Source organism: Triturus cristatus, chromosome 11 (genome assembly GCF_964204655.1).
Source record: "Triturus cristatus chromosome 11, aTriCri1.1, whole genome shotgun sequence".
NCBI classification, from domain to species: domain Eukaryota; kingdom Metazoa; phylum Chordata; class Amphibia; order Caudata; family Salamandridae; genus Triturus; species Triturus cristatus.
In genome coordinates, this window is record NC_140594.1 from 822,485,383 (window position 1) to 822,511,988 (window position 26,606).

At 48.7% G+C, this 26,606-nt stretch overlaps 1 protein-coding gene across 1 annotated transcript in view; it reads right to left on the reverse strand.

Annotated features, from left to right (window-relative positions):
- Positions 1-26,606, reverse strand: part of LOC146785486 (disintegrin and metalloproteinase domain-containing protein 9-like) — a 1,594,707-nt gene that overhangs the window by 1,314,691 nt on the left and 253,410 nt on the right. The window contains exon 5 of the mRNA XM_085633059.1: positions 6,281-6,357. Within this exon, the coding sequence (XP_085489185.1) occupies positions 6,281-6,357 (77 nt within the window). The remainder of the gene's footprint in view (positions 1-6,280; positions 6,358-26,606) is intronic.

The following is a 26,606-nucleotide window of genomic DNA, read 5'->3' on the forward strand; positions in this document are numbered from 1 at the left end:
TGACTAAATACCGGTCGGTAACGGGATATTTACCGAATTTCGGCCGTTACCGACCGGTATTTAGCTACCTTCATATGGCCCTTTATGCTTGATTGTGCTACCTTTGGAATCACAATACTCATTTTGAGACCAAAAGAATAAATTGTCGTTGTAAACACAGTTAAAAGAGACACTCACAATAAGAGTAGTCACTCGAGGATCAGCAAACTCCAGTGCAAGCACTAGAGCATGAAGCTCAGCCAACTGAGCGGTACAATCGCCCAATGTCTGCGTGTGCACAACATCAGACTTGAATTCTCCATTCACAAAAGTACCAACCACAATTGCGCAGGCCGCTGAATATGCATGCTTAGATCCCTTCGCCGGTTGTGCTGAACCGTCAGTGTAAATGATACAATGGTAATCCTCAAGCGGGCGCAAAGACAGAGGAGCTGGATGAACAAATTCATACTGTAAATATTCCTGAGTCTGCAATGAGGCATCAAAGATGAAAGTGACATCCGGAGACGTCAAAGAAGTTGCCCATTGTATCCAACGCGGATGCACAGCTTTTGAATAGGGTAAACTGGCTTTCGTCACTGCCTCTAGGGCAGGATACGGTGTGACAACCAACATGCGTTTCCCTTGCGACAGCGCTCTCTCTTTGAGAATCGCCATCTCCACTGCAGTCAAGTCTTTTGCGAGCGTGGAAAAGCGCATTTCAGCCGAAGTGTACAAGTGTGACTTGTAAGCAATGGGGACTGTGTCGCCCTCATTGAACACTAAGTACGTGAAACCCACCGCGCCAGGCACAATTCTTATTACCAGGTTTGTGTGGTTATCACGCGTCAGTAAGTATTTAGAAGCAAGAAGATCAGCCTGCAAAGATTGCAGGATAGCTGAATGTTTCGGCAGCCAGCTCGATTTGGAAAAAGTAGGTTGTACCAAGGCATATAGCGGCTTGATATGCTGGGCATAATCGGGAATGTAAGCACGCCCGAAATTAAAAAAAAACAGCAAAGATTGTAGTTTTTTCAGAGTTGTGAGAGCGCGCAAACATGCGCATTTCTCCAGGAAGTGAGGTGCTAAACCTCGACCTTCGTTGTTGAGTTCATAGCCCAAAAACAGCACTGTATACTCTGCAATGTGCGATTTTGCAAAGTTGAATTTATAACCGAAGTCCGCAAACATAACAATGAAATGATGCGGTCAACACGATACAGATGCGGCCATAATTCGTCGTCTGTGAGATAGATTTCATCAACATACGAGTACGCATCAGGGTCAATGCTCTCCAACAGAGAGACTACACGTGCGTCAAAGACACCTGGACTGTTTTTGTAGCCCATGGCTAATCTTTTAAACTGTTTCTGTTTGCCGCCTGAAGGAAAGGCTGTCCATTGACTACTAATAGAGGACAGGTTATGGCTATAAAAGCCATTGGAGATGTCAAGTGCGGTCTTAAGCCTTTTTCTCACGAGACTATCAACGAGGGCAGAACTGTGGGTATTCTGTACCGTGCACGTTTGACAATGAGAGTTCAAATGCCGATAATCCAAAACCAGGAGGTATGACCCATCAGGTTTAGTTACAGTGAAAAGAGGATTATTCATGGGTGACACACATGTTTCAATTACACCTTGATATTCCAATTGATCAAGGATTTCTGCGACGTGAGATCTAGCTTCGCGGCGCATGGAATTTTGGGGTTGTGGCTGGGGCATAGACCGTAATGGAATCTCATGGCTTGGTGACAATTTATCCCACCTAACCTGAGTACTGTACAATGCCGGAGCAAGCACCTGTGCCCTCTCTTCTACAAAGTTCTGGGCTTGTTCCTTTGGCACAGTGTGCGTGAAAGATGGGAGGATTACCTCCTCCCCTCTGGGAGCTGCCATATGTTGAGTTCAGATTTTCCCCAAAAATCCCTTTTATGGTATGCTGTATGCCACCTTCAATTAAAAGGACTATGCCATATAGTCTGTCAGGGGGAGCCACTCTTGTGTCAGCAGTTTCTACAGTAATAAATGTGTCAGTTGCTGTCGTCTTCAGATATGGATTCAGTGCTTGCCGCACGATTGTAACCTCCGCTGCGCTGTCTAGCAGCGTTAGTGCCCATGTCAGATTCCGAAGCTGCATTCTCACTATCTGTGGCATGCCTCGCTGTTAGTGCAGAAACCTTCTTTTTCTGAAACGGGGGTCGCTGATGTGCAAACTCTTCCTGCTTGCCTTTACCATCAGCCGGGCGGGGCTGCTCACATCCTTGTTGGGCACCCCGACCTTTGCAACGTTCTCCTCCACCCGACTGTGAGACTGATGTTTCCTGTGAAGAACAAGGAGAACATTGTTCAGGAACCTAAAATCTATCAGACCTAATTCTAGTGCGATTGCGCAATTCATTTGTGCATTCAGTAGTCACTTGTACTGGTGACGCGGGCCGAGACCCCTGTTTCTGTTGCTGCTTCCCCTGTTTCTTAGTTTTCTAATTATGTTTAGAAAAGCTGGACGGTCGTCTTTAGTAGATGTAACCGTCTGAGTCTGCGGTTGCGCTGTTGTTTTAGCAAAAGGCTTAACACCTAAACTATTGCGGCCAATGGTCTTATAAGCCTCTGCAATAATTTTCGGTAACTGCCGGGGTTTATCGACGTCAGCGACGAGGCGCAGTTCATTCGACACTTGAAAGTTAACCGCATCTCCCTTGACGTTAGCAAGGATGAGATCAGCAAGTACGTCAAACACACCGACAACCCTCATTCCTAACTCGACCACCGCCTCAGGACCGTGTTGATCCTGAACATGCTTGATCACGGAGGGCAGTACAGGAATAGACGGTGTTCCGAAGCATTTCGAGTAGACTGCTGCAAACACTTTACCCCAGTTCTGACAATTATTTACCTCTGGGACCAAGTGTTTCTGCAAACTAATGGTAAGGATCCTGTGTTTTTCCACTGGAGTAGAATTTGGAAATACAGCTTCCAGCTGGTCGAATTTCTCAGCAAGCCAATAAGGCATATCGTCCTTATTCAGGGGGCGCTTGCCCATTACCAAATTAACCATGACGGGACTAATAGTAATCCCGGCCGGGCCAGCTGGTTGCGCCGCAACTTCAGGTGCCCCCACCTGGACATTGCGAGAGACGTATTGCACTAAAACCCTATGTACCGTAATCAAGGCGGTATGGAGTTGACGTAATTCATCAAGCGGGGCATGCAAATAACGTGGCTGTGGTGTAAACCCGGCCAAGACTGGCCAAGTGGCCCCTGGAATGGACAAGGGACCCAAACGAACCGGTGTAACGGTGTGGGGGAGGGAGCCATTGAACCAAATAGGATGCTGCCAAGCAGTAATGGGAATTTCCTGGGTCCTATACGGCGTGTAATTTGCTGGGACCGCCGTAGGATTGTATGTGTGAAACGTCTTATCATCCGTATTCACCTCCGGCAAACTAACCCAAGAGTAAAACAGCTCAAAGGGAAACGATGCATCAGCACTCACTACAAAGATAACAGACATACCATCGTCAGGCACCCCGAACTGCGTCAAATGACGCCGCAGAGGTGCGCGACTATGTGCTGCAATAGCAATCTCAGCAATAAGGACGCAGAGAGGAAAAACAATCTATAGTAAACCGTAGTACAAAAAGGGCAGAAGTTATAATGAAACCTTTTTAATGGTCAAGCTTTAGAGAACCTATATATAAACTATTTAGGTTGGTTTAAACCGTCACTCCCGTCAACCGGAAACAAGAGTGAGGGTTTCGTGGACACATATAAGCACTACTAAGGCATCTCAATCATAAGACCAAAACGTTGGGTGCCATGTTGCGGGGATTCTGCTCATGCACAGAACTATGCACAGGAAACCAGGACCTCAGTGAATTGTGGTGTACCAAAAAACTCACCTCAGTACCCAGAACCCCTATCCGACTAGCATCAGTGTCTCATTCGTTCTCCGTATGATCTCGAAGCTACCAATGATTAGACAACCCAGAACAAGCGACTTAGAGTACTCTCAGGAATGGTGGAAATCAGAAACACCTTTTCGTTATTATTCTCATATCAGTCCACAACAAGAGTAATCAGAGACACAGAAAAGTTTAAAATGTTTATTTTTAACTACGTGCTCTAAGGTGCAGTACTTCGGCTAACATAAGCAGACAAATGATTAAAAATAAAACCATCAGCATTGTTACAATACCATTGAAAATGAAGGGAGAAATCATATTAAAAATGATAGTGGAAAACAAGTCCTATAATACTTTGTGAACCACCCTCCCTTGGCTAGTAAACTAGTTTAGTAAAATAAGTTTGAATGGGGAACCCCATACCTCAAAGATCAGCTTAGGTGAATCACATCACAGGATCAGCTCTGCTCTCTGTGTCTGGAAAGGTTTTCTCCAAGTGTCTGAATCATGTAAGCAAATGCAATATTAAAGGCACCCGAGTTTCAGATATTTTCAGCTGTGTGCGTGTTGTGTCTAGAGCGTGGGCCGATCAACCTGAATTCAACAGTATACATTTTTATTTGACCTTGACGGCTTCTGCATACAGTGTTCAGACTAAGGTCGCGATGCACATCTAAGGATGTGAATAACAGACCGTTCTCATGTGAGGAAAAAGCAAGCAAGCAGTTTTACTTGTAATAACAGCTACCTGTAGTGTTGTGTGCAAAAAGCAGCAAAGTGGCAAGATGGAGTGTTAACTTCTAAAGCGCTTATGCTAACATAGCAATGTGTGTACAAAAAACCCTGTCTCCACTACACAACCACCTGCCTCTATGATCAACAAGATGTAGTTGAGTATAGAATCTTTTATCTGGGGAGGTAAGCGGGCCAGAATGGCCAAGATTCGTACGTATCTTCCTGTAGCAGAGGGAGGGCTGGGTATACCACACCTACTGCGCTACTATCAGGCCGCCCAGCTACAGGTCCATGTGGAATGGCAACGTCCACTTACAGAGAAGCACTGGTGTTTTTCAGATCAAGCGGTGACCGGAATTCATAACTGGAAAATACCTTGGCTCTCACGCAGGAATCATCCGCCGGGTGTGTGCATCTCCCCAGTGGTTAAGGCCACCATGGGAGTCTGGGACAAAGTCAGTGTAATTAAATAGCTTTCCACCCTGATCTTCCCCCTCACCCCAATAGTGGGGCATGAGGATTTTCCACAGGCAGTTCACCCTTTACACTACTGATTGGACATCTTACAAAGTTAAATTAGCAGGACACCTGACCTCCCAGCCAGGGACCCGCTCTCTCCCTCAGCAGCTCCGCTGTTTGAGCCACCGCCGCTGAGCCCACGCCACCGCTGCCTGTGGGTGTTCGAGGCCTCTGCCTGCCTCACTGCATTTGCCCATTCGCCAGACTTGCTCAGTTGTGAACTTCCTGCCTCCTTTTGTGTTCTGCTAGTATTGTATTTTGTTGTATTTTACTGTATTCTGTATTGTGCCTCTCTCCCTGCTTGCTGTTTTTTTCTCTCACCCCATTGTGTCCTGCGGCCCCACCCCCTTGACGGTTTTCCCACTCCCGCCTCCCAGCTGCACTTCCCTCTCTCCCTCTCCCCTATTTAATGGCAGCCACTGTGCGACCGCACAGCTGGCGTGCCAAAGGAAAGCCCATCTGCACCCGACCGCGACCAGTGCCAGGAACCCTGAATCTCCAACCATCCACCGCTACGACCCAGCTACCCTCCCCGCACTCAACCCTGGGAGGAACAACAACTGACAGCTATCCATGCCGAGGATCACACATGGCCAGTTCTCTAGCCGCCACTGCCGCCAGACCTTCAGCACCATTAGCACCTACACACCCACCACCCCAGCATCGAACTCCAACACCTCCGAAACCCTGAGGTGCATACTCCTCAACCTGTTTCTCCCCCTTCTTTTTTTGTGTTTTTCCCCTTGTATTTCTCTCTGCCGGCCAAAGGATGTAGGCGGAAAAAGTTGTACTTTAAAAACCAATCAGAATAAGACAATCCTAAAAAGTGATCCATGGATCTCCTGTGTAAAACTGAAGAATAATATGCAATGTGGGTCTGAGACGGCTCTGCAAAGGATAAACGGTTAGAGTAAACTCACTCTCTCAGAGCATATCATTCCATTATTGATTTACTGTTTTGCACACGTTTCAAACAAATGTATATGTGGGGTTCAATCTGATTTTTGGGAAATTTCTCTTTCAAGAGTATTTGAGCGTTGTAACTACAGAGATCAAAATAATTAAATATTGTTAAAATCTTATATCAAAAAATATTTCAAGTAGACATTTTTCATTTTTGTCTTCAGCGTAGGATGGAATTACCTCAGACCAGAGCATGTACTAAGACCCACAACTGAATCTGGAAAGCCTTCCACATATCCATGATAGTAGCAATCATCCTGAAATATCCCAAAATAAGTTAAAATTACTTAACTGCATTTAAAAATAGAATAGAATTAAATCATGTCAATTTTTACACACATATGCTTTGTACACAAAGGTGCAGTTCATATTTCTATATGAAACCCCACTATGTTCATTTGTCCACCATGTCAAAATTCTTACCACCGGCTATAATTTAGACTAGGTAATACTCATTTCATTAAAGTCAAACAGAGCTAGTAGTGAATAGGTGATGGAGAGAGCTTTTTGTGATGTGGTATTGTGCATAAGAGCAGTTTTATGAGGTTAGTTTACCTGTTTTGGTTTGTAATTGTGTAGATTTGAGTTTTTGCTTTGTGTTCTGCGAATGGTGTTGTCATACTTTGTTGCTTCTATTTAGTTGTGTTATTGTGTTATTTATATAATCATCTAGCTGGAGTATTGTTGTTTTTTTAAAATAAATTTTTTATTGAAGCTACGAAGCAGCACAAAAAACAACACAAATGAGCACAGAAAAAAAAAACATAATCTCCAAGTAAATACAAAGAGAAAAAAAATGGAAAAGAAAACCCCTAAATCCTCGGTTTACAATTGGACATAAACATACACAAATTCCCTCCAATATTATACATAAACTAAATTACCCAACTATATACTCCCTCACAGCCCCCCAGATCAGTAATCCAAGCTGTCTTTTCCTATATCCCTTCAAGGCATATAGGCTATATTCCAAATTATAGACATTAAAAAACTTAGCCTGCCAAAACTCAAAAGATGGGGCCTCTTGTTGTAACCACAAAGATGCAATTGTCAACCGTGCAACTGCCATAGCCATAAATATTAAATACTGATGCCTGTGTAATGGCTGCCGCTCCCCGACAGCCTCCCCTATACCAAGCAGCATCATAGATTGAGTCATTTTAACTACAACTCCAGTGACTTCTGTTAGAAACTTCCCAATAGAATCTATCAAGGGATCCAAGACCTGACATGCAAAAAATACATGAAGAATGTCGGCACAACGAAAACATCTCCCATCATACTGCGGCCCCCACTTCATCATTTTCAAAGGAGTATGATATAAGTTGAATATTGTTTTATAATGTTGGCTGCGAAGATTAGCTGCGCCCAAGATCTTTCTGGCCAAGTCAATAGATCCTTCTAATGAGATTCCAGGGCTCCCCAGCCATATTCGCCATTTCAAATTATGCTGTTCTAAATCGTTAGCTCTAATCTACAGTAATACCTTATACAGGACCCCAATCTTGGCGTGTCGTCTAACAAATTCAACAATTTTAAACTTCTTAAAACAAATTGGATGTTTTGCCAAGAAATCCCTAATTTGCAAGTGCTTAAAAAATTGCGTAGAGGGTAGATAAAATGTATCCGACAGCTCAGCATATGAATATACTCGGCCTTCTTCATGATAAAGATCCCCAAGTCGGGTGATCCCCCTCCTTCTCCAACCCCATACAGCCTGATCCCAAAATATCGAGGGGAGTATTCCAAGAGAATTAATAGGGGTATAAATAGAAAGTGCTGAAACCTCAGCATTCTTTAGCACGATATTCCATACTTTAATCAGGGCATTCAGGACCTTAAATCGTGTTCTTTTAAAATAACTACCATCCACCCGATTAAAAAGATAATGCTTTGCCTCTGGCCCTAATATCATCTGATATATGGAAGGAGCTTCGGCTAAGTTCCTGAGATCTTCACCAGTAAGTAATAATCGAGCGTTAGCCAGCATACAAGCATAATACAAAGCAAAATCCGGTATAGACCATCCACCTTTTTCACGTGAGAGAGTCATATATCTGACTGCCCTGCGAGGTCGTCCGGGGGCCCACATATATCTCGAGCAGAGTGATTGTAGATATTGGATTTGTTTCTGAGGGACCTCCAATGGGACAGCCCTGAAAAAATACAGTACACGGGGTAACACATTCATTTTCAGCACATTCGCTCTACCTACTACGGACAAATGAATATTCTCCCATCTTTCAAATGACCTTTTAACCCCATAAATGATGTCCCCCAAGTTAACCTCGACAATCTCTTGGATCGAGGTACGGATCTTAATACCCGGATATATAGCTTCCTTAACACACCTGACATCCCCATCCATTACCTGGCTTGTACTGAGTACTTGGGTTTTTAAAAAGTTGAGTTTATACCCCAATGCTACCCCAAACACCTGTGCTAAAGATTCTATTTCAGAGATTGCAAGTCTAGGGTCAGAAGTAACAATGGCAATATCATCAGCATATGCCAGTACAGAGTAACAGTCTTGTTGTACCACGAACGGCAGAATTGTTCTACTTTGTTGTAGCATAAGAATAAAAGGATTGATGCATAACGCAAAAAGGAGTGGCGAGCAGGGGCACCCCTGCCGTGTGCCTCTAGAAATCGTAATAGTCTGGGATTTATATCCCATTGAGCAGATTCTGTCTGTCGGGCAATGATAAAGGGTCTGTAAGGCCCTTAAAAATCCTTGTCCAAAGCCCATTTGTTGCATTCCCCCCCAAAGGAAATTCCACGATACCCGGTCGAATGCCTTTTCGGCATCAAGTAATATCAGCCCTAATTCACAGGACTCAACCTGTGCGATGTCAAACAGGGTTATTACTCTACTTATATGGTCGACTGTCCCTCTCCCAGGTATAAAACCATGCTGTTTAAATGAAACTAAAGATGGTATAATTTTTGCCAGGCGCGTGGCCAATATTTTCGTATAGATTTTGCCATCAGCATTAAGGAGAGAGATTGGGCGGTATGATCCAGGTAGTTCTGATGGTTTCCCTTTTTTCCGAAACACACAGATATTAGCCTCAGACCAGGTTCGTGGAATCTCTCCTTTTTGCGCCATTTGGTATACTATCAACATATCATTTTTAATTTCCTGGAAAAAAGTTTTAAATACTTCCAATGGGAGACTGTCAGGCCCCGCGGCTTTCCCTACGGCTAGTGAGTTAATAGCCTGCTCTAATTCCCACATTGCAATTGGCTCCTCCAGTCTTTTAACATCCGCTTGATCTAACGGAGCCCATAACGCAGCAGATAATCCCATATCCGATAGAGACGGCTCCCCGACTTGAGTCTCAGTATATAATTCGGTATAAAACTCATAAAATACTTTAAGATTTTCCTGGGGATCAGATACAACTACACCCTCCTTATTCTGAATCCCCTTAATTCTTTGTTCCGACTCTTTAATGCGTAATTTCTGGGCTAAACATCGGCCCATAGATTCGCCATACTCGTAGCATTCCTTTCTATAGATTTGATATTTTATAGCGATCTCCTTACTCCACTCAAGGTTAATTTTAGCCTTGCATCTTGCTAGGTTATTCAAGCATACAGTGGTATAATCTCTAGCAGCTAAAGCGGTGAGTAGTTCCTCCTCAGCTCTCATAAGATTATCATAAAGGCCCTGCATTGCCTGTCTAGCCAGTTTAGATTTTAAAAACCCGAAGCTCTGCGTCTCCCCTCTCAATCCCGCTTTAAAGGTGTCCCATACCACACCCCAAGGCGCCGAATGTCTATTGATTTAAAAAAATTCCTTTATCCACCCCCTAATCTGCTGAACGTATTATTTGTCCAGCAAGTTCTTCCTGTCAAATGTAAACATTCTGAGGGGTGCGCTTCTGGTAATTAGCGGAATTTCTACTATTAAAGGTGCATGATCAGAAGTTACCCTTGGATATATACTGGCTTTCAATCCAGTAAACACTGCCGATGGTGCAAAAAAATAGTCCAGCCGAACGAGCTTATTATGGGGGAACGAGTAATAAGTAAAGCCAGGATTATCTCTATGTAAGCTGCTCCAAACATCCAATAGACCATGATCCTCTATTAATTGAAATAAAGCCTTATTGACACGGGGCCTCCTTCCCTTATAACTGCGTCCCCCATTTTGGAAATCTTCCCTAGTCAAGTTTAGATTGAAATCCCCGCAGAGGAGTAAAGGAGTAGGCCAGTTAGCAAGCTCTCCATTGAGATATTCCAGAACTGAAGCTTCATCAAAATTAGACCCGTAGACAGTCCACAGAGTGAATGAGACGCCCCCACTCCTACATTCCGCAATAGCCCATCGTCCCAAATTATCAGCCAAAAAGCGCCCCGTGGTCTGAACATGAGATCTTGCCAATATCGCCACCCCTCTAATCATGCTTGTCTGCCTTGAGTTTATTAATACCGTATAACCCAACTCTTGCAATACCCCACGCTTAGCCCACAGGATATGAGTCTCTTGTCAGCACACCACATCCGACTGCAGAGCCTGTAATTCTCTAGAAACCCTCTGCCTTTTATTGTAGTTATTTAAACCGCACACATTCAGTGTGCAGACTCGGAGGCCTAAGTTTGCCATAGACATCAAAAAAACAAAAAACGCCATGGCCGAACATCATTTTCATAAATAAATCTTTGCTGCTGTGTAGCTTCCTTTTTCTTGCGTTTTGACCCCTACTATAACCCTCCGACCCCCCCCCTTCCCTCACCACACTCCCACCCCCCACCACCACCCCCACCACCTCGAGGCTTTAGGGCTAGCAGCCTTCGCGATGACATGCTCCTTACACACAATGTGCCCCCCCACACTCGTAAGCCCCCTCCCAATCCCAAAGCCATGGGGATCTAAAGCTAATATATTAGCCAAAGAGAAAAAAAATAAAATAGAAAGAGACATGAATCAGATTCACTTAACCAAGCATAACAAGCTGCTAAAAAAGCATAAACAATAATCCTCAGAGCGGGGTCATTCTGTAAAATTATTTCCCCCCCCATTCAGGGTCCTTTTAGTGTGTGCAAATAATCTTTTGCCAAATTTTCTGCGGTAAAGTACTGAGTGTTCCCCTTATAAACAATTTTAAGCTTAGCTGGTTGTAGTAGAAATGCCGGAGCCCCCTTTAGCTGAAATGGTGCAATAAGTTGTCGTAATTGCCACCGCCTCTCTACAGTTTGGTGACAATAATCAGGCCTAACAAAAAATTCCACCCCCTTTCCAATACTTTTCCTATCGGGGTGGGCCAACTCAGAGATAGCTTCCCGTGCCAGGAAGTTGCTAAGTGATATAAGAATGGCCCTGGGCTTAGCTGCCTCCACCCCCTGTCCTGGCCGGGTCCGAATAGAGAAAGGGAATTGATGGGCTCTCTGTACTTCTCTCTGCCAGTCCCATTGGGTCAAATTTGGAAATGCCTCAGAGAACAGTTCAATAATAAACTTCCGAGGGTCCTGGCCTTCAATTCCCTCGGGAATTTGAAGAACTCTCAGATTGTTCCGTCGGGCCCTGTTCTCCAAGTCAGCAAGTTTCCATAATACGTCGTCTTTTCCAGCACTCAAGGCCTGATTCATTGTCTTCTGTGATACTAGTTCATCTTCCAACTGCGATATGCGCGATTCTGCCTCAGTAATTCTTGCGGTAAACTCCGAACAAGTTTTACCGATCCGGCGCACTGAATTTTGCAATTTGCGGCAGACATTCTGTGTCCTTAGGCTCTCGGTTCGTGTCTCCTCCCTGTGAGTCATAATAGTTCTGTATATGAGACTCAAAGATACATCTTCCGTTGCCCCTGATGCTCCTTGGATTCCTAGAGAATCAGTTTCATCCCCAAAGTGGGGGGTTGGCCTACATGCGGATGCCGGGGAGTAAGCATGTAGGGACCCTTCAGTCCAAACCTTTTTCTTTAGCATAGTCTGTGGGCTATCTTCCGATGATTCACCGCCCATATCCTCTGAATGTAATGAACTGTAGTCAGTCATTTCATCATCCTTTTGCTCCATACCTAAGACCTTTTGCCTGCATCCATCATTTCCAGGTAAATCTGACTGGCCCGAATGGTCTGATAGTGAAAAGAACTTTTCTACAAGATCCACTAATTCAGCCTCCTTCTCTGCTGGTTCTATAAGGACTGAGTCTATACCCGTAGGGGCCCCACTTGAATTAGTACCTTTAGCCATACTATCAGCCAAACAGTTATCCTCCATGTGAGCCTCAGAGCTTTCAATTGAGTCATAGCATCTAGGGGGTCCTGGTCTCCTTTACCTAGCCCACAAGTGTTGCCTCCGTGAACCTTGAGACCCACTGCTGCGCTGTCAATTTGTTAAATCCCGATTACCCCCCTCAGTTCTTCAAGACCCACAGGTTGCATAGCCCCCTATTCGCACGGTGCCTTTTGTCTAGTGTCTATAGATACCCCTTTCTTCACTCCCTTCCCTGTTGCAAATAGTTGTGGAACTGTACCTTTAACTCGGTTCCCCACTTCCGCAGTATTAAAAATGCCTCCACTTTCATCCTTACTGCCTTTACCGCTGCTTTTGGCCGTTTTTTTACTAATCGATAGTTCCATCACTTTCTCTAGACCGCCATTAATCCCTGTGCAAGTATCCGCAACAGTAGCAGTAACAGAGGCAGCAGAGGAGCCGGGAGCCCCAGCAACACCCAGATCGAATGGAGCCCTGGTTTTCCCTCTACCACCTTTGGGAGGCATTTTCCGGGAGCTGCCGAGGGGCATAGAGTTCCAACCAGCCAAGGCTCCGATATCCCAGCTGCCAGCAGAGGTCTCCGAGCGTATTCCTGCTTGATTCGGAGTCCAGGCGCGTCCTCTCGCGGCAACTCCTAAACCAGTAACAATGTATCTAGTACGTATCTTCCTGCAAAGATGCAAAGCCGCTGTGAGGAGATGTGACATGCCGCTTCCCGCTATCCCGCTGTCACGCCGAGTTTACGGATCAGTTTTCAGTCTCTCTTGCTCAGAGCATGAAAGTAAACATTTCTTCAGTTAGCTTTTCGCTCTAAATGCGCACAGATATATTAACATGGGCTTCGAGTGCGGGAGGTCCGGAGCAGCCGGCTCAAGCGTCTAGCTGGAGTATTGTACTGCTGATTAGATTTATTGTTTGTTACATTATGTTGAGTTGTTTGAGTTTTCTGTTATTGTGTTGTTTGAACCTTGGTGTCATGCAATGCTATTATGCAGCAGTGTGTGTTGTTTCGGTGTTGTGTTTTTTGCATTATTGTAATTTGATTCTTAGTTGTGTTGCTTTGCATGATTCTCTTGTGTGGTGTGTTGCTCTTGCAATGTGTGTTGCATTATTAAGTTTTCAAGTTGTATTGTTGTGTTATTTTGTTCTGATGTTAAATTGTCTCATTTTATGTTGTTTGGCTCTTTGTGAGTATTTGATGCCATTACACTCATATACCCAAAACCATAGAAGTCCCCAAGGAAATAGTGCAGAACTGAGTACTGATAATTAATTGGCTAATCAGTATACTACAAAGAGGCAGCCACCACTGTGCATTTATAGTTCAGATGTACTTTCCATTGGAAAGATATATTTTGATTTGCCTATAACCTTTGACACTATGGAAGGATCAGAACCATAGCAGGCACAGTTACGGTCCAGCATACCAATTTTCATGCATAGCCATGCAGGAAAACAAATGGTAAAAGTGTTTTCCCATTTTAGCTCTCATCAGAAAATTGACAGTCGAAACAAACATGTCACACGCTCAGTGTTGGTGGCCATTTTAGATGTTTGGGACGGAATTCATCCAGCAGTGATAGAACATGCCCAACTCACTGTCGAAACAAACACATTTCATGTGCAACATGGCAACCATTTTAGGAGGTCGGAAAACTTTCTATTACTCGTAAGTGGATTTGAGTCAACGGTCATCGGTTAGCCTGCATCAGCTGTCAGAGACAGGCACACATGAGCACATTTACCGTAACTTATGGAATTACCTGCACCGGCTTGTGATTACAGTCACACATATGCTTTCTAGCTTGATTTTTTCAGCAGTGTAAATAATTTAGACACTTCTGAAAATTAAGTCAATTCCATTGGGAGTGAGTTCTAGAAAAACCTGTTTGCTAAATGGTGTGGGCAGCAACTCACTCACGTATGGCACCGTATGGAGAGAATTGTGGAACCTTCAACTTTTCTTCAAGTTCCTCATACTCCTCTATTTAATTGGCAACAGTGGAAAGAAAACATTGACAAATATTTGTAGGTTAACTGATAGAGACACCTTCACTTCAAAAAAGAAAAAACACATTTGATTTATAATTTGGGTTCTGAAGGGAAAAGCATTCCAAAAACCTTGCCCTTAGAAATTTTAACCGTTCATACCGATGGACGGGAAGATGGTGGGTCCGTATCTGCAATGGATAAGTATGCATACATCATCAAAACATTGAATAAGAGATTCAACCCTTAACCCCTTCGACGCGCTTGACGGAACGGTTCCGTAATGCACGTCGGTTGGGCTGTGCTTATGACGGAACCGTTCCGTCATGGCCCCGCCCGCGCACGGAATCTTCAGCGTGGCGCGGAAATCCGCGCCGCGCTGAAGGGGTTAAAAAACATTGTGCTGGAGCAGCACAACCTTTTACAATGCGCTCAGTCCCCTGGTGAATCAATTGATTTTTTTTTTTTTTTTTAAACCGTTTTTATTGCAGAATCACAGGATCATCACTGTACATACATTACGGGTCTGCGCCTCAATCCCCTGTGCCAGATCTCCGGCAGGCTAGGATATCTTCGTACACAGCTTATTAGCCCACATCCCGGAGGCCGGGCAGCGTCAACAGAATGGACAGTGTCCCCGAACGATCTCAGCGGCTAATGACTTTGGCTTACTCCCAGGACGTCTACTTTCTGCTTTGAAATGTTTTCTCCCCCCCCCTCCTCCCCAACAAAACCCATCCCCTAATCCGAACCCCAAGTGCCCTCGCCCTCCCTCCCCACCCCAACAGTGCTCTCATCGACGCCTGGCGGAGGCTCGAATAGATGAATTTGGGTACTTTTGTGTCGTGTTTACCTATCTACTGTGTGTGTGCGACTGGAGTAGCCCGGGGGCTGCCCTCCCCGTCCGATGGGACCCCTCCGTCTTCAGTCTCACTGTTGCACAGGGCCTGCACCATCACCTCCCACGCTGTGGCCGCCTCCAATGCCTTATCATCCTCCCTACGGCTCGCTAGCTGGTACCTAAGTGTACTTTCGCTGGCCGCCCACCTCTGCAGCTCCTTAAGCCATCTCCTATGCGTGGGGCCCAACTTTGATTTCCACAGTCTCGTCACTTCCCTTTTTGCTAAGAGGAGGCCCATATCTATAAATTTACTCGTGGTTTTGTTCTTGGGAGTGTGTGGGAACCAGTGCAGAACGCAGACTGCTTTACTACAGTGCAACTCCCTGTCTGTTACCTCAGTCAGCGTCTCGCACACAGCCTTCCAATAATCACTCAGGTGGGGGCAATCCCATAGCATATGGCCGAGCTCCGCTCCAATCGTGCCGCACCTAGGGCACGCCGCCTCCTCCGCCCCGAAATATTTCCGAATTTTGCCCGGAGTAAGGTAAGCCCTGTGGAGGACATAGAAGTGGATCAGTTGGAAGCGGGCATTTCTCGTACTCTTTCTGGCCCTTCTAACCAGGCCCGCCCACGTAGCATCGGGAATCTCTGTTCGTAGATCTTCTTCCCATTTGTCTTTCAGGGCTGTCAGCGGTTGTAATGTTTCGCTCAGCATTCTGGAGTAGAGACAGGTGACAGCCTTGCGGGTGCCCGCCGACATCATAGCGTATTGGCACGCCGCAGACGTAGGAGGCTCGCGGAGCCCCTCCCCCCAGTACTCTCGCATCGCCCCAGTGACCGCCGCGTGCAGCAGGTAGTCCCCCCACGGAAGATCGAACCGCTCCCGCAGCGCTTGATAAGGGAGCAATTCTCCCTCCTCGTATAAATCGCCCAGCACTTGGAGACCCGCCTCCTCCCATACTTGTAGGCTCGACCAATCTCCCCCGTGCGGGAGCGCTGTCACCATGCCCAACGGGATCTCCGGCGCATATGGGCGCCGCCCCCCCGCCCTACGCTGCGATCGATTCGAGCATTGTCGGAATGTCTGTTCCTCCATAGTCAAGTCCCTAAGGACCAGACGCTGCTGCAGTGTAATATATGCCAGCACATGGCGGGGGGTGCCCCCCTCCCTGTCCTGCTCCGGGCCCCGGTATACTCTAGCTACCTCTTGCGTAAAGATCTGAAGCTGCGCCGCCAGGTAATAGAATTCGAAGTCCGGGACTGCCAGGCCTCCCTCGTCTTTCGGCCTGGTCAGAGTTGCCAACGCAATCCTGCGTCGACCCGAACCCCAAAGGAACGATACCAACAAGGAGCGCAGCTGCCTGAAAACCGGACTCGGTATCCACACCGGAAGCGTGCGAAAGTAATATAATAGGCACGGCAAGGCGACCATTTTCAATAACGAGACGCGTCCCGTCACCGAGAGTGGGAGAGTGGCCCAAAAGGCCATACTGCCCTTCAGCGCTCTTATACAGCGACCCACATTATCCTCCAGTATATCGGGGGCGGAGTGGTATATATGGACCCCTAAATATTTGAGGCAGTGAGGCTCCCACTTGAGCTCTGGGTGGACGTCCGGCTTTGGGCCGCCAGGGCGCAACGGGAACAAGCAGGTCTTGGACCAGTTGACCTGCAGTCCCGAGAACTTGCCGAATTTCGCTAGAAGCCCCCGCGCGCCAGTCAGTGCGTCAGCCGCGTCGTCCAAGAACATAAGCAGGTCATCAGCATAGAGGGAAATGAATTGCGGAGTCCCCCTGTAGACCAGCCCCCTGTAGCAACGGCCTGTCCTGGCCTCTATCGCGAGGGGCTCTACTGCCAACGCGAACAGCAATGGGGAAAGTGCGCACCCCTGTCTGGTGCCGCGGCCCACCCGGTACTGGTCAGAGACAAGAGCGCCGATCCGTACTCTCGCCCTCGCCGAGGCATAAAGGACCTTCGTCCATCCTATGTATCCCTCCCCGAGACCAAAGCCACGCATGACTCTGTACAGGTAGTCCCACTCCAGGCTATCAAAGGCCTTTTCTATATCGACCGACAGCACGAGCGGCGCGCGGGCTCCCTCCAGCGGATCCCCTAACAAGCGGATCAGGCGGCGGATATTGGCGGTGGTATTTCGTGCAGGGATAAACCCCGACTGGTCTCCGTGAATCAGCCGCGGCATATGCTGTAGCAACCTGTTCGCTAAGATGGTGCTTAGGATTTTATAGTCCGTTGTCAACATTGACAACGGCCTGTAGGCCGCTAGGTCCGAGCCCTCCCGGCCCGGCTTCAACAGCGGGATCATCAGCGCCTCACGCATGGAGCGCGGCAATCTCCCCCTATGCTTGGCCTCTCTATATACCTCCTGAAGCCGTGGAGCCAGCAGGTCCAGGTACCGACTATAAAATTCAATGGGCAATCCGTCCAAGCCCGGGGTCTTGTTCCGCGCCATGCGTGCCACTGCCCCTTTGATTTCCACTAGGTCTATTTCGCTGCCCAGTGCCTCCGCCTCCTCCCGCTCTATGTGAGGCAGCTGTAGCCCCTCCAGAAAGGCCTCCGCTTCTTCGCCCCGCCCTTCTAGTGCGCTCTCGTAAAGTGTCCCGTAGTAGGAGCAAAAACTGTCCAATATGTCCCCCTGAGTAGTGACCGTGCCCCCTCCCCTCCTCTTAATGGCCAGAATCGGTTGGCTACGCTTGGTGGGATTGGCCAGCCAAGCCAATAGTGTGCCTGCCTTGTCCCCCTCAGCGTGCGCCCGCACCATAAATGCTTTGTAATCAAAGCTCCGGAGCCGCTCCACTTCGACCGCTACCGCCTCTCTAGCCTCGCACACTGCTTCCTGTAGCTCAGGACGACCCGGCCGCGCTATTTCCGCTTTGCGCAATGTCCCTTCTGCCTTGTCCAGATCTCCTAGCAGCGTCTTGCGCACGCCAGCGTACTTCCCGATACAATGGCCTCTAACCACCACCTTGAATGCGTCCCACTCTAGTGCCCTGGCCGCCGTGGAGCCCTCGTTCTCAGTAAAATAGTGTACAATCCGTTCCCGCAAGGCCGCTCGGAAAGGCGGGTCCTCTAAGGTGTCCGGCCTCAGCTGCCACAGTGGGACCCGCGGGGTCTCAACCATCCACTCCAGGGTCATTAATAAAGGGTTGTGATCAGAGATCGTGCGGGTTAAATATTCCGTGTGTGCCACAGTTTGGAGCACTGTAGGAGAGCACAAAAAAGCGTCCAACCTAACATATAAGTCGTGTAGTGGGGAATAATAGGAGTAATCCCTCGTCTCTGGGTGCTGCGTTCTCCAGGCATCTGTCAGCTCCCACCTCCCCTGCCACTCGAGTCTACGCTTCGCTAACCTGTGGACTGGGGATGTCCGCAGGGGCGGGTGTGACCTGTCCAGCTCGGTGTCTGCGATTGAGTTGAAGTCCCCTCCCAGCACAATGGGGCCTGTCAAGTAGCTGGCTAGCTCCCCGGACAATTTCGTAAAGTAGGGTCCCTGGTCCAGATTGGGTGCATACAGACTACAGAGTACTATGTCCCTACCCCTGAGTTTGCCCCCAACAGCTACGTACCTGCCCTCCGGGTCTATAATGTGCCTCACCACCTGAAAGGGGGTGCCCGCTCGGATCCATATCATAGCTCCCCTCGCAAACGCGGAGTAAGCTGTGCTAAACACCTGCCCCCTCCACCTGCGCTGCAGTGCGATGCCCTCCTGCTTCGTTAAATGCGTTTCTTGCAAGAGCACGATCTGCACACCCCTGCGTACCAAGTACGCGTGAATCTTGTGTCTCCTAGCCATAGTGTGGAGTCCCCGCACATTCCAGGTCACACATTTCACCAACCCCACATTAGCCATGGTCCCATGTCAGAGGCCCCCGCTCGAAACACATCCATGTCCAGCCGCGTTTGATGGCACTGTCCCACCCCTCCCCAAAGAAAACCCTGATCCCCCCTCCCAACTCTTCGCCTCGAGCCCCCCCAACTACTCTCGGCCCCTCCCCCCCAGAATAGGACCCAACTTCGGAGAAGCAGCCCCCATCCAAACTAGAGTAGAGCAAACTCGCTCAACCAATCACCTAAACCGCAGTCTGCACTGCAGTGGCCTTATGGGCCTCTAGGAAGTAGCCTGGTACCGAAGGAGGCTACCACAGTCCCGTCCCCCCGCCCCCCACATCCCCTATAAACACTCACGAAAACCTGAGCAGCTTCTCCTGAATAAGTCCACCTCGATAGGAATTGGTTCCCCAGTTCTCAAGTGCCGGCCCCCCGGCAGAGCCGTCTCATCAGCCTTCGACAATTTCCCCCGAAGTCTGCGGGGTCACCACGGGGCCACGGCCCCCAGTCAATACGGAGCGGTCGGATTCCGAGCTCGTGCCGCGGCTGTCCGAGCCCGTCCCGCGGGATGATTGCGTCGCCACCTTTCCGGATAAGTCCACCACTGCTTGCAGTGCCGCTCTCCTCTCTTCTACTGTTTGCGAGTCCGTAGGTTTTCCAGCCCTCTGTCTCCTCTGTCGGAGCCTTCGCGACTGCCGCATCGGCTGTGACCTCCGCGCCTCCGCCGGTCGGGCTCCAGCCTCGTGCGTGTTGGACTTGTACGTGTCCCACCACGTCCAGGCCTCCGCCGCGGTTGGGAAGAAGAGCGTCTTGCCGTCCACGATGACGCGCAGCTTGGCTGGGAAAAGGAGCGAGTATTGCAAACCCTCTGTTCTCAATTCACGCTTAAGTGACAGGAAGGAGGCACGCAGCTTCTGGGTTTCATAGGTATAATCCGGGAACATCGTGACGCTGCTGTTGTCCACCTGGAATGGCCCCGCTTCTCTGGCCCGCTGCAGCAGCCAGTCTCTATCCCTGTAGTGCAGCAGTTTTATCACCACTGGGCGTGGAGGTTGGCCCGGTTTGGGGGGCCGCGCCGGCACCCGGTGCGCCCTTTCCAACGTGAAGAAGGGCGAAAGGCCCTCCGGGGCCACCTCGGAGCGCAGCCAAGCGTCCAGAAATCCCACCATATCAGCCCCTTCTCTGCGTTCCGGCAGTCCCACCAAGCGGACGTTGTTGCGACGACTGCGATTTTCAGCGTCCTCTGCGCGCCGCTCCAGGACCTGTATGCGCTCCAACGCCTCCACCAGGCGCCCCTCCTGAGATTTATGTGTCGGCAGCATGTCTTGTACTTGATCTTCCACCGTTTTGACCCGGTCCTTCAGCTTCCCATGGTCCGCCCTCAAAATCCCCAAGCCCGATGCCACTTGCGCGATATCCTGCTGCAACGCGTCCTTCGTGGCCGCTATGGCCTCTAGGATACAATCCCGGAGCTGTTGCAGGTCCGCAGGGCTCTGGGCTGTTCCGTCTTGCGGCTCCGGTCCGGGCGCTCCTTCCCCACCCTTGGCCTTAGGCTTGCCCATCACGTCGCCTCTCTTGGCTGTCGTGGCCAGTGTACCATCCAGATAGGGGCACCACCGTCTCGTCCTCCACTCGCGGGGCGCTAGGGTAGCGCCTCCTTGGGCCAGGGGGGTGCGCAGTCTGCTGGGCCCGCGGGCGAGTCCACGTCGACTCCCGCTCGCACACCCCCTAACTGCTCACTCCCACGAGCGTCTCCCAACACAGTCGACGTTAGGGGCCACCGTGCTTCGTGCGGCCCCACACAGGCGCTTTCAGCGGCGCGGTTTCTCCGGGTCGCCGGGCAGCGGGTGCTCCAAGTGTGCCCCCTCCAGGCTCTCCCCGGGCGCCAGCCCCCGTCACCTCAGCTCCCCGGGTACTCCGCGGCCCGGGCACCCTTCGCCACCAGTGTTCCTTCCGGGAGATCCCCTGCCCTCGGAAAGCGTCCGGCTCCTCCCGGTCTGGTTTCCCCCACTCAGGCTGTCCTGGGGTCACCGGCCCCTGCGTGCGCCGCTGGATCTCCGGGGGTTATAGATCGTCGCTTCGGGGGTCCCGGCCAGAGACCGCCGCGGTGTCCCAATGGGCACTCCAGATCTCGCCGCTGGTGAATCAATTGATGATGTTGCTGCTGCTTTATTAACACTCACAGCAATGTGTAACTACAGGGAATTTAGAGATTACATTTTTCACGGCCACCTCATTGACAGACTGAATAAGAAGATACAAGAAAAAATGTTATCCACTGAGGACCCGGAGTTGGTTACGGTTTCAACAGGAAGTGTTGAGCATTCACAATTGTGTATGAGAGAGATGAATGACAGTGCCAGATCTAGTGAGGTTAAGCAAATGTTGAAACAATATGCCAAGCAAATGACTACAGTTGTGAATTCTAGAATTCATCAAAATTATGACATGGTTTCTGCCAGGAGTAGTGAGTAAAAGACAGATAATCTGTGCTTCCAGTGTGGGAGTAAATCAATCCAGGAAATGCTAACGTTTGCAAGGTTGTGAGTCAAATTTGTTTCAAATGTGGAAAAAAGAGCATTTTGCATGAGTGTGTAAAGCCATTCCAGAACTTCAGCCTCGCACTTTGCAAGTGATTACGTTTATAGAATAAGTAGTATTTTCAGATGAAGATGGTAATATTGCTGATTTCATCGGCTCCTGAACAGGGATGGGATGGTGTAAAATAGATTTCTTTCTTGGTTGGTTTGCGCAAAAGGAAAGCTCTGTAGTGTGAATTAACAGTTGGTAACAAGTTGATCACATTTATGGTGGGTTCTGGTTCTCCTTTCATCTTAATCAAGGAGGAAGATTTTCAGAAACTGGAAGATATTCAGCTGCATAAATCTAGCATCAAAATCTTTGCATATGGAGGTAAACAAGTAGAGGTTGTGGGGATATGTGATGCCAATTTGGAATTTGAGGGCAAGTACACTGCAGAAACAATATATATTGTGAAATGGGGTTCCAATTTGTTGGGATGGGATGAACAAGGTGCACTCAAGATTGTCCTAGAACCTAATCATCCAGATATGGTGTTGTCAAGTCAGAATTTGAGTGGCATCAGCCATGAACCACAAGAAAAATCTTACACCAAGTGCAGTCAGATTTGTCATACGAGTGCTGAGGAATGGGTCAGTGAATTTAGCAAAGTGCTCAAGTACGGGTTAGGGAAATTGAAAGGTTTACAACACTGTATAGTCTTGAAGGACAACACACAGGCAGCAGCTTACAAGCTATGTAAAGTGTCATTGAATTTACAAAGTTAATTGAAAATGGAACTGGAAAGATTGTGTTATATGGGAGTCACTGAACTCATTGAAGGGTCGGAGTGCCTCTCTCCTGTAGTTTTGGCATGTAAGGCTGACAAAGTGTTAAGAATCTGTGTTGGTTTAAAAAAAATTATTGAATAAACTGTAAATAATAACAAAATACAGTGCAGTATCATTGATATCGATCAAGCACAGTGCATTTATACGGTAGTAATCACCTTAATTATGTGCCAATATTCTACATCATTAATTAGCGACACAATAGCGTTGTGAACTTTAATCTCCCAAGTTTTCTCTTTCCTGTGGGGTAGAAGCATTGACTGGTGTGCATATCATCCCTCTATGTTTGTTCCAGGCTCTCCAGATCTTAGACCATTTTTTCCGGCATTCACTCCCCTCATATATCACCCTTTCGGCCTGCATGCACCAATCCATCTCTGTCTCCCAATCCCTGAATTTGAGTCCAGCAACTCCTTTCCAAGTTCTCGCTATGTTACGCTTTTCTAAGATAGATCCGATGGAGACCCACATACGCTCAGCTCTCGATAAGTCTGTAGCATCCCAAATGTTAAGGCACCATCTCGGCGAGACCTCCATCGTTTTTTGACAAGTCACCAACAATGTCGTTGTTACCTGCCCCCAATATGTCTGGAGAATCGGAAACACCCACCACTGATGTATGTACATCCCTCTCCGGCCACATCCTCGAGGACACACCGAGGCACCCAGGGCGCCCATCTTAACCACTGCAGAACTTGTGTAACATGCTCTATGCAGGATTTTAAGTTGGATGAATTTGAAGCGAGATTGAATCGCCACCTTCCGGGGGGATGCCAGTGCTTACTGCCTTTCTTCATCGCTTATATCCCTTACGTCGTCTACCCATTTTGCACGTTTTCCCCCTTGGGTCAGGTGTGTTATTTAGATTTTTTTCATATTTCAAAGAAATCACCTGTTCCTGGAGGTAATCAAGGAGTCTATCCTCTAGGGGCGAGGAGGCCGGGAGATCAGTCCCTTTGGGTATCGCCCTGCGCAGTGCATTGCGGACTTGGAGGTATCCAAAGGTTTCGCCATTATTTAATTCGTAATCTCGCTGGATATCACTAAAGGGGACCACTTTTCCTCCCACCCACATATCGCCCACTCTTGAAAGACCTATCAAGTCCCATTTATCAAATCCTGATTAATTTCCTAACATCCCCAATCGGTCTGTCTCTAACAGGGCCTTGGCCTGTGTAATCTTATTTTTCCACCCCAAAGCGGTTGTTGCCGCATGCCATAAATTGACTGTAGTTGAGGTCGGTGTGTATTTTGGAGTGTTCTTCACTCCACCGAAAATTGCCCTTGGGTAATTACCAGGTGTCATATTATATCTATCCATTTTATAGGCCGGTTTCCGGCCTGTGGACCCAGTGATTTGTGACTGTTAATTGACAGGCCCAATAATAACTTTTAATTGCTGGCAGGGCTATTCCTCCATCTTACCATCCTTTCATAAGTTTCAGATTCACTTAACCAAGCATAACAAGCTGCTAAAAAAGCATAAACAATAATCCTCAGAGCGGGGTCATTCTGTAAAATTATTTCCCCCCCCATTCAGGGTCCTTTTAGTGTGTGCAAATAATCTTTTGCCAAATTTTCTGCGGTAAAGTACTGAGTGTTCCCCTTATAAACAATTTTAAGCTTAGCTGGTTGTAGTAGAAATGCCGGAGCCCCCTTTAGCTGAAATGGTGCAATAAGTTGTCGTAATTGCCACCGCCTCTCTACAGTTTGGTGACAATAATCAGGCCTAACAAAAAATTCCACCCCCTTTCCAATACTTTTCCTATCGGGGTGGGCCAACTCAGAGATAGCTTCCCGTGCCAGGAAGTTGCTAAGTGATATAAGAATGGCCCTGGGCTTAGCTGCCTCCACCCCCTGTCCTGGCCGGGTCCGAATAGAGAAAGGGAATTGATGGGCTCTCTGTACTTCTCTCTGCCAGTCCCATTGGGTCAAATTTGGAAATGCCTCAGAGAACAGTTCAATAATAAACTTCCGAGGGTCCTGGCCTTCAATTCCCTCGGGAATTTGAAGAACTCTCAGATTGTTCCGTCGGGCCCTGTTCTCCAAGTCAGCAAGTTTCCATAATACGTCGTCTTTTCCAGCACTCAAGGCCTGATTCATTGTCTTCTGTGATACTAGTTCATCTTCCAACTGCGATATGCGCGATTCTGCCTCAGTAATTCTTGCGGTAAACTCCGAACAAGTTTTACCGATCCGGCGCACTGAATTTTGCAATTTGCGGCAGACATTCTGTGTCCTTAGGCTCTCGGTTCGTGTCTCCTCCCTGTGAGTCATAATAGTTCTGTATATGAGACTCAAAGATACATCTTCCGTTGCCCCTGATGCTCCTTGGATTCCTAGAGAATCAGTTTCATCCCCAAAGTGGGGGGTTGGCCTACATGCGGATGCCGGGGAGTAAGCCGTCTAAACTGTGTGTGTGCGACTGGAGTAGCCCGGGGGCTGCCCTCCCCGTCCGATGGGACCCCTCCGTCTTCAGTCTCACTGTTGCACAGGGCCTGCACCATCACCTCCCACGCTGTGGCCGCCTCCAATGCCTTATCATCCTCCCTACGGCTCGCTAGCTGGTACCTAAGTGTACTTTCGCTGGCCGCCCACCTCTGCAGCTCCTTAAGCCATCTCCTATGCGTGGGGCCCAACTTTGATTTCCACAGTCTCGTCACTTCCCTTTTTGCTAAGAGGAGGCCCATATCTATAAATTTACTCGTGGTTTTGTTCTTGGGAGTGTGTGGGAACCAGTGCAGAACGCAGACTGCTTTACTACAGTGCAACTCCCTGTCTGTTACCTCAGTCAGCGTCTCGCACACAGCCTTCCAATAATCACTCAGGTGGGGGCAATCCCATAGCATATGGCCGAGCTCCGCTCCAATCGTGCCGCACCTAGGGCACGCCGCCTCCTCCGCCCCGAAATATTTCCGAATTTTGCCCGGAGTAAGGTAAGCCCTGTGGAGGACATAGAAGTGGATCAGTTGGAAGCGGGCATTTCTCGTACTCTTTCTGGCCCTTCTAACCAGGCCCGCCCACGTAGCATCGGGAATCTCTGTTCGTAGATCTTCTTCCCATTTGTCTTTCAGGGCTGTCAGCGGTTGTAATGTTTCGCTCAGCATTCTGGAGTAGAGACAGGTGACAGCCTTGCGGGTGCCCGCCGACATCATAGCGTATTGGCACGCCGCAGACGTAGGAGGCTCGCGGAGCCCCTCCCCCCAGTACTCTCGCATCGCCCCAGTGACCGCCGCGTGCAGCAGGTAGTCCCCCCACGGAAGATCGAACCGCTCCCGCAGCGCTTGATAAGGGAGCAATTCTCCCTCCTCGTATAAATCGCCCAGCACTTGGAGACCCGCCTCCTCCCATACTTGTAGGCTCGACCAATCTCCCCCGTGCGGGAGCGCTGGCACCATGCCCAACGGGATCTCCGGCGCATATGGGCGCCGCCCCCCCGCCCTACGCTGCGATCGATTCGAGCATTGTCGGAATGTCTGTTCCTCCATAGTCAAGTCCCTAAGGACCAGACGCTGCTGCAGTGTAATATATGCCAGCACATGGCGGGGGGTGCCCCCCTCCCTGTCCTGCTCCGGGCCCCGGTATACTCTAGCTACCTCTTGCGTAAAGATCTGAAGCTGCGCCGCCAGGTAATAGAATTCGAAGTCCGGGACTGCCAGGCCTCCCTCGTCTTTCGGCCTGGTCAGAGTTGCCAACGCAATCCTGCGTCGACCCGAACCCCAAAGGAACGATACCAACAAGGAGCGCAGCTGCCTGAAAACCGGACTCGGTATCCACACCGGAAGCGTGCGAAAGTAATATAATAGGCACGGCAAGGCGACCATTTTCAATAACGAGACGCGTCCCGTCACCGAGAGTGGGAGAGTGGCCCAAAAGGCCATACTGCCCTTCAGCGCTCTTATACAGCGACCCACATTACCCTCCAGTATATCGGGGGCGGAGTGGTATATATGGACCCCTAAATATTTGAGGCAGTGAGGCTCCCACTTGAGCTCTGGGTGGACGTCCGGCTTTGGGCCGCCAGGGCGCAACGGGAACAAGCAGGTCTTGGACCAGTTGACCTGCAGTCCCGAGAACTTGCCGAATTTCGCTAGAAGCCCCCGCGCGCCAGTCAGTGCGTCAGCCGCGTCGTCCAAGAACATAAGCAGGTCATCAGCATAGAGGGAAATGAATTGCGGAGTCCCCCTGTAGACCAGCCCCCTGTAGCAACGGCCTGTCCTGGCCTCTATCGCGA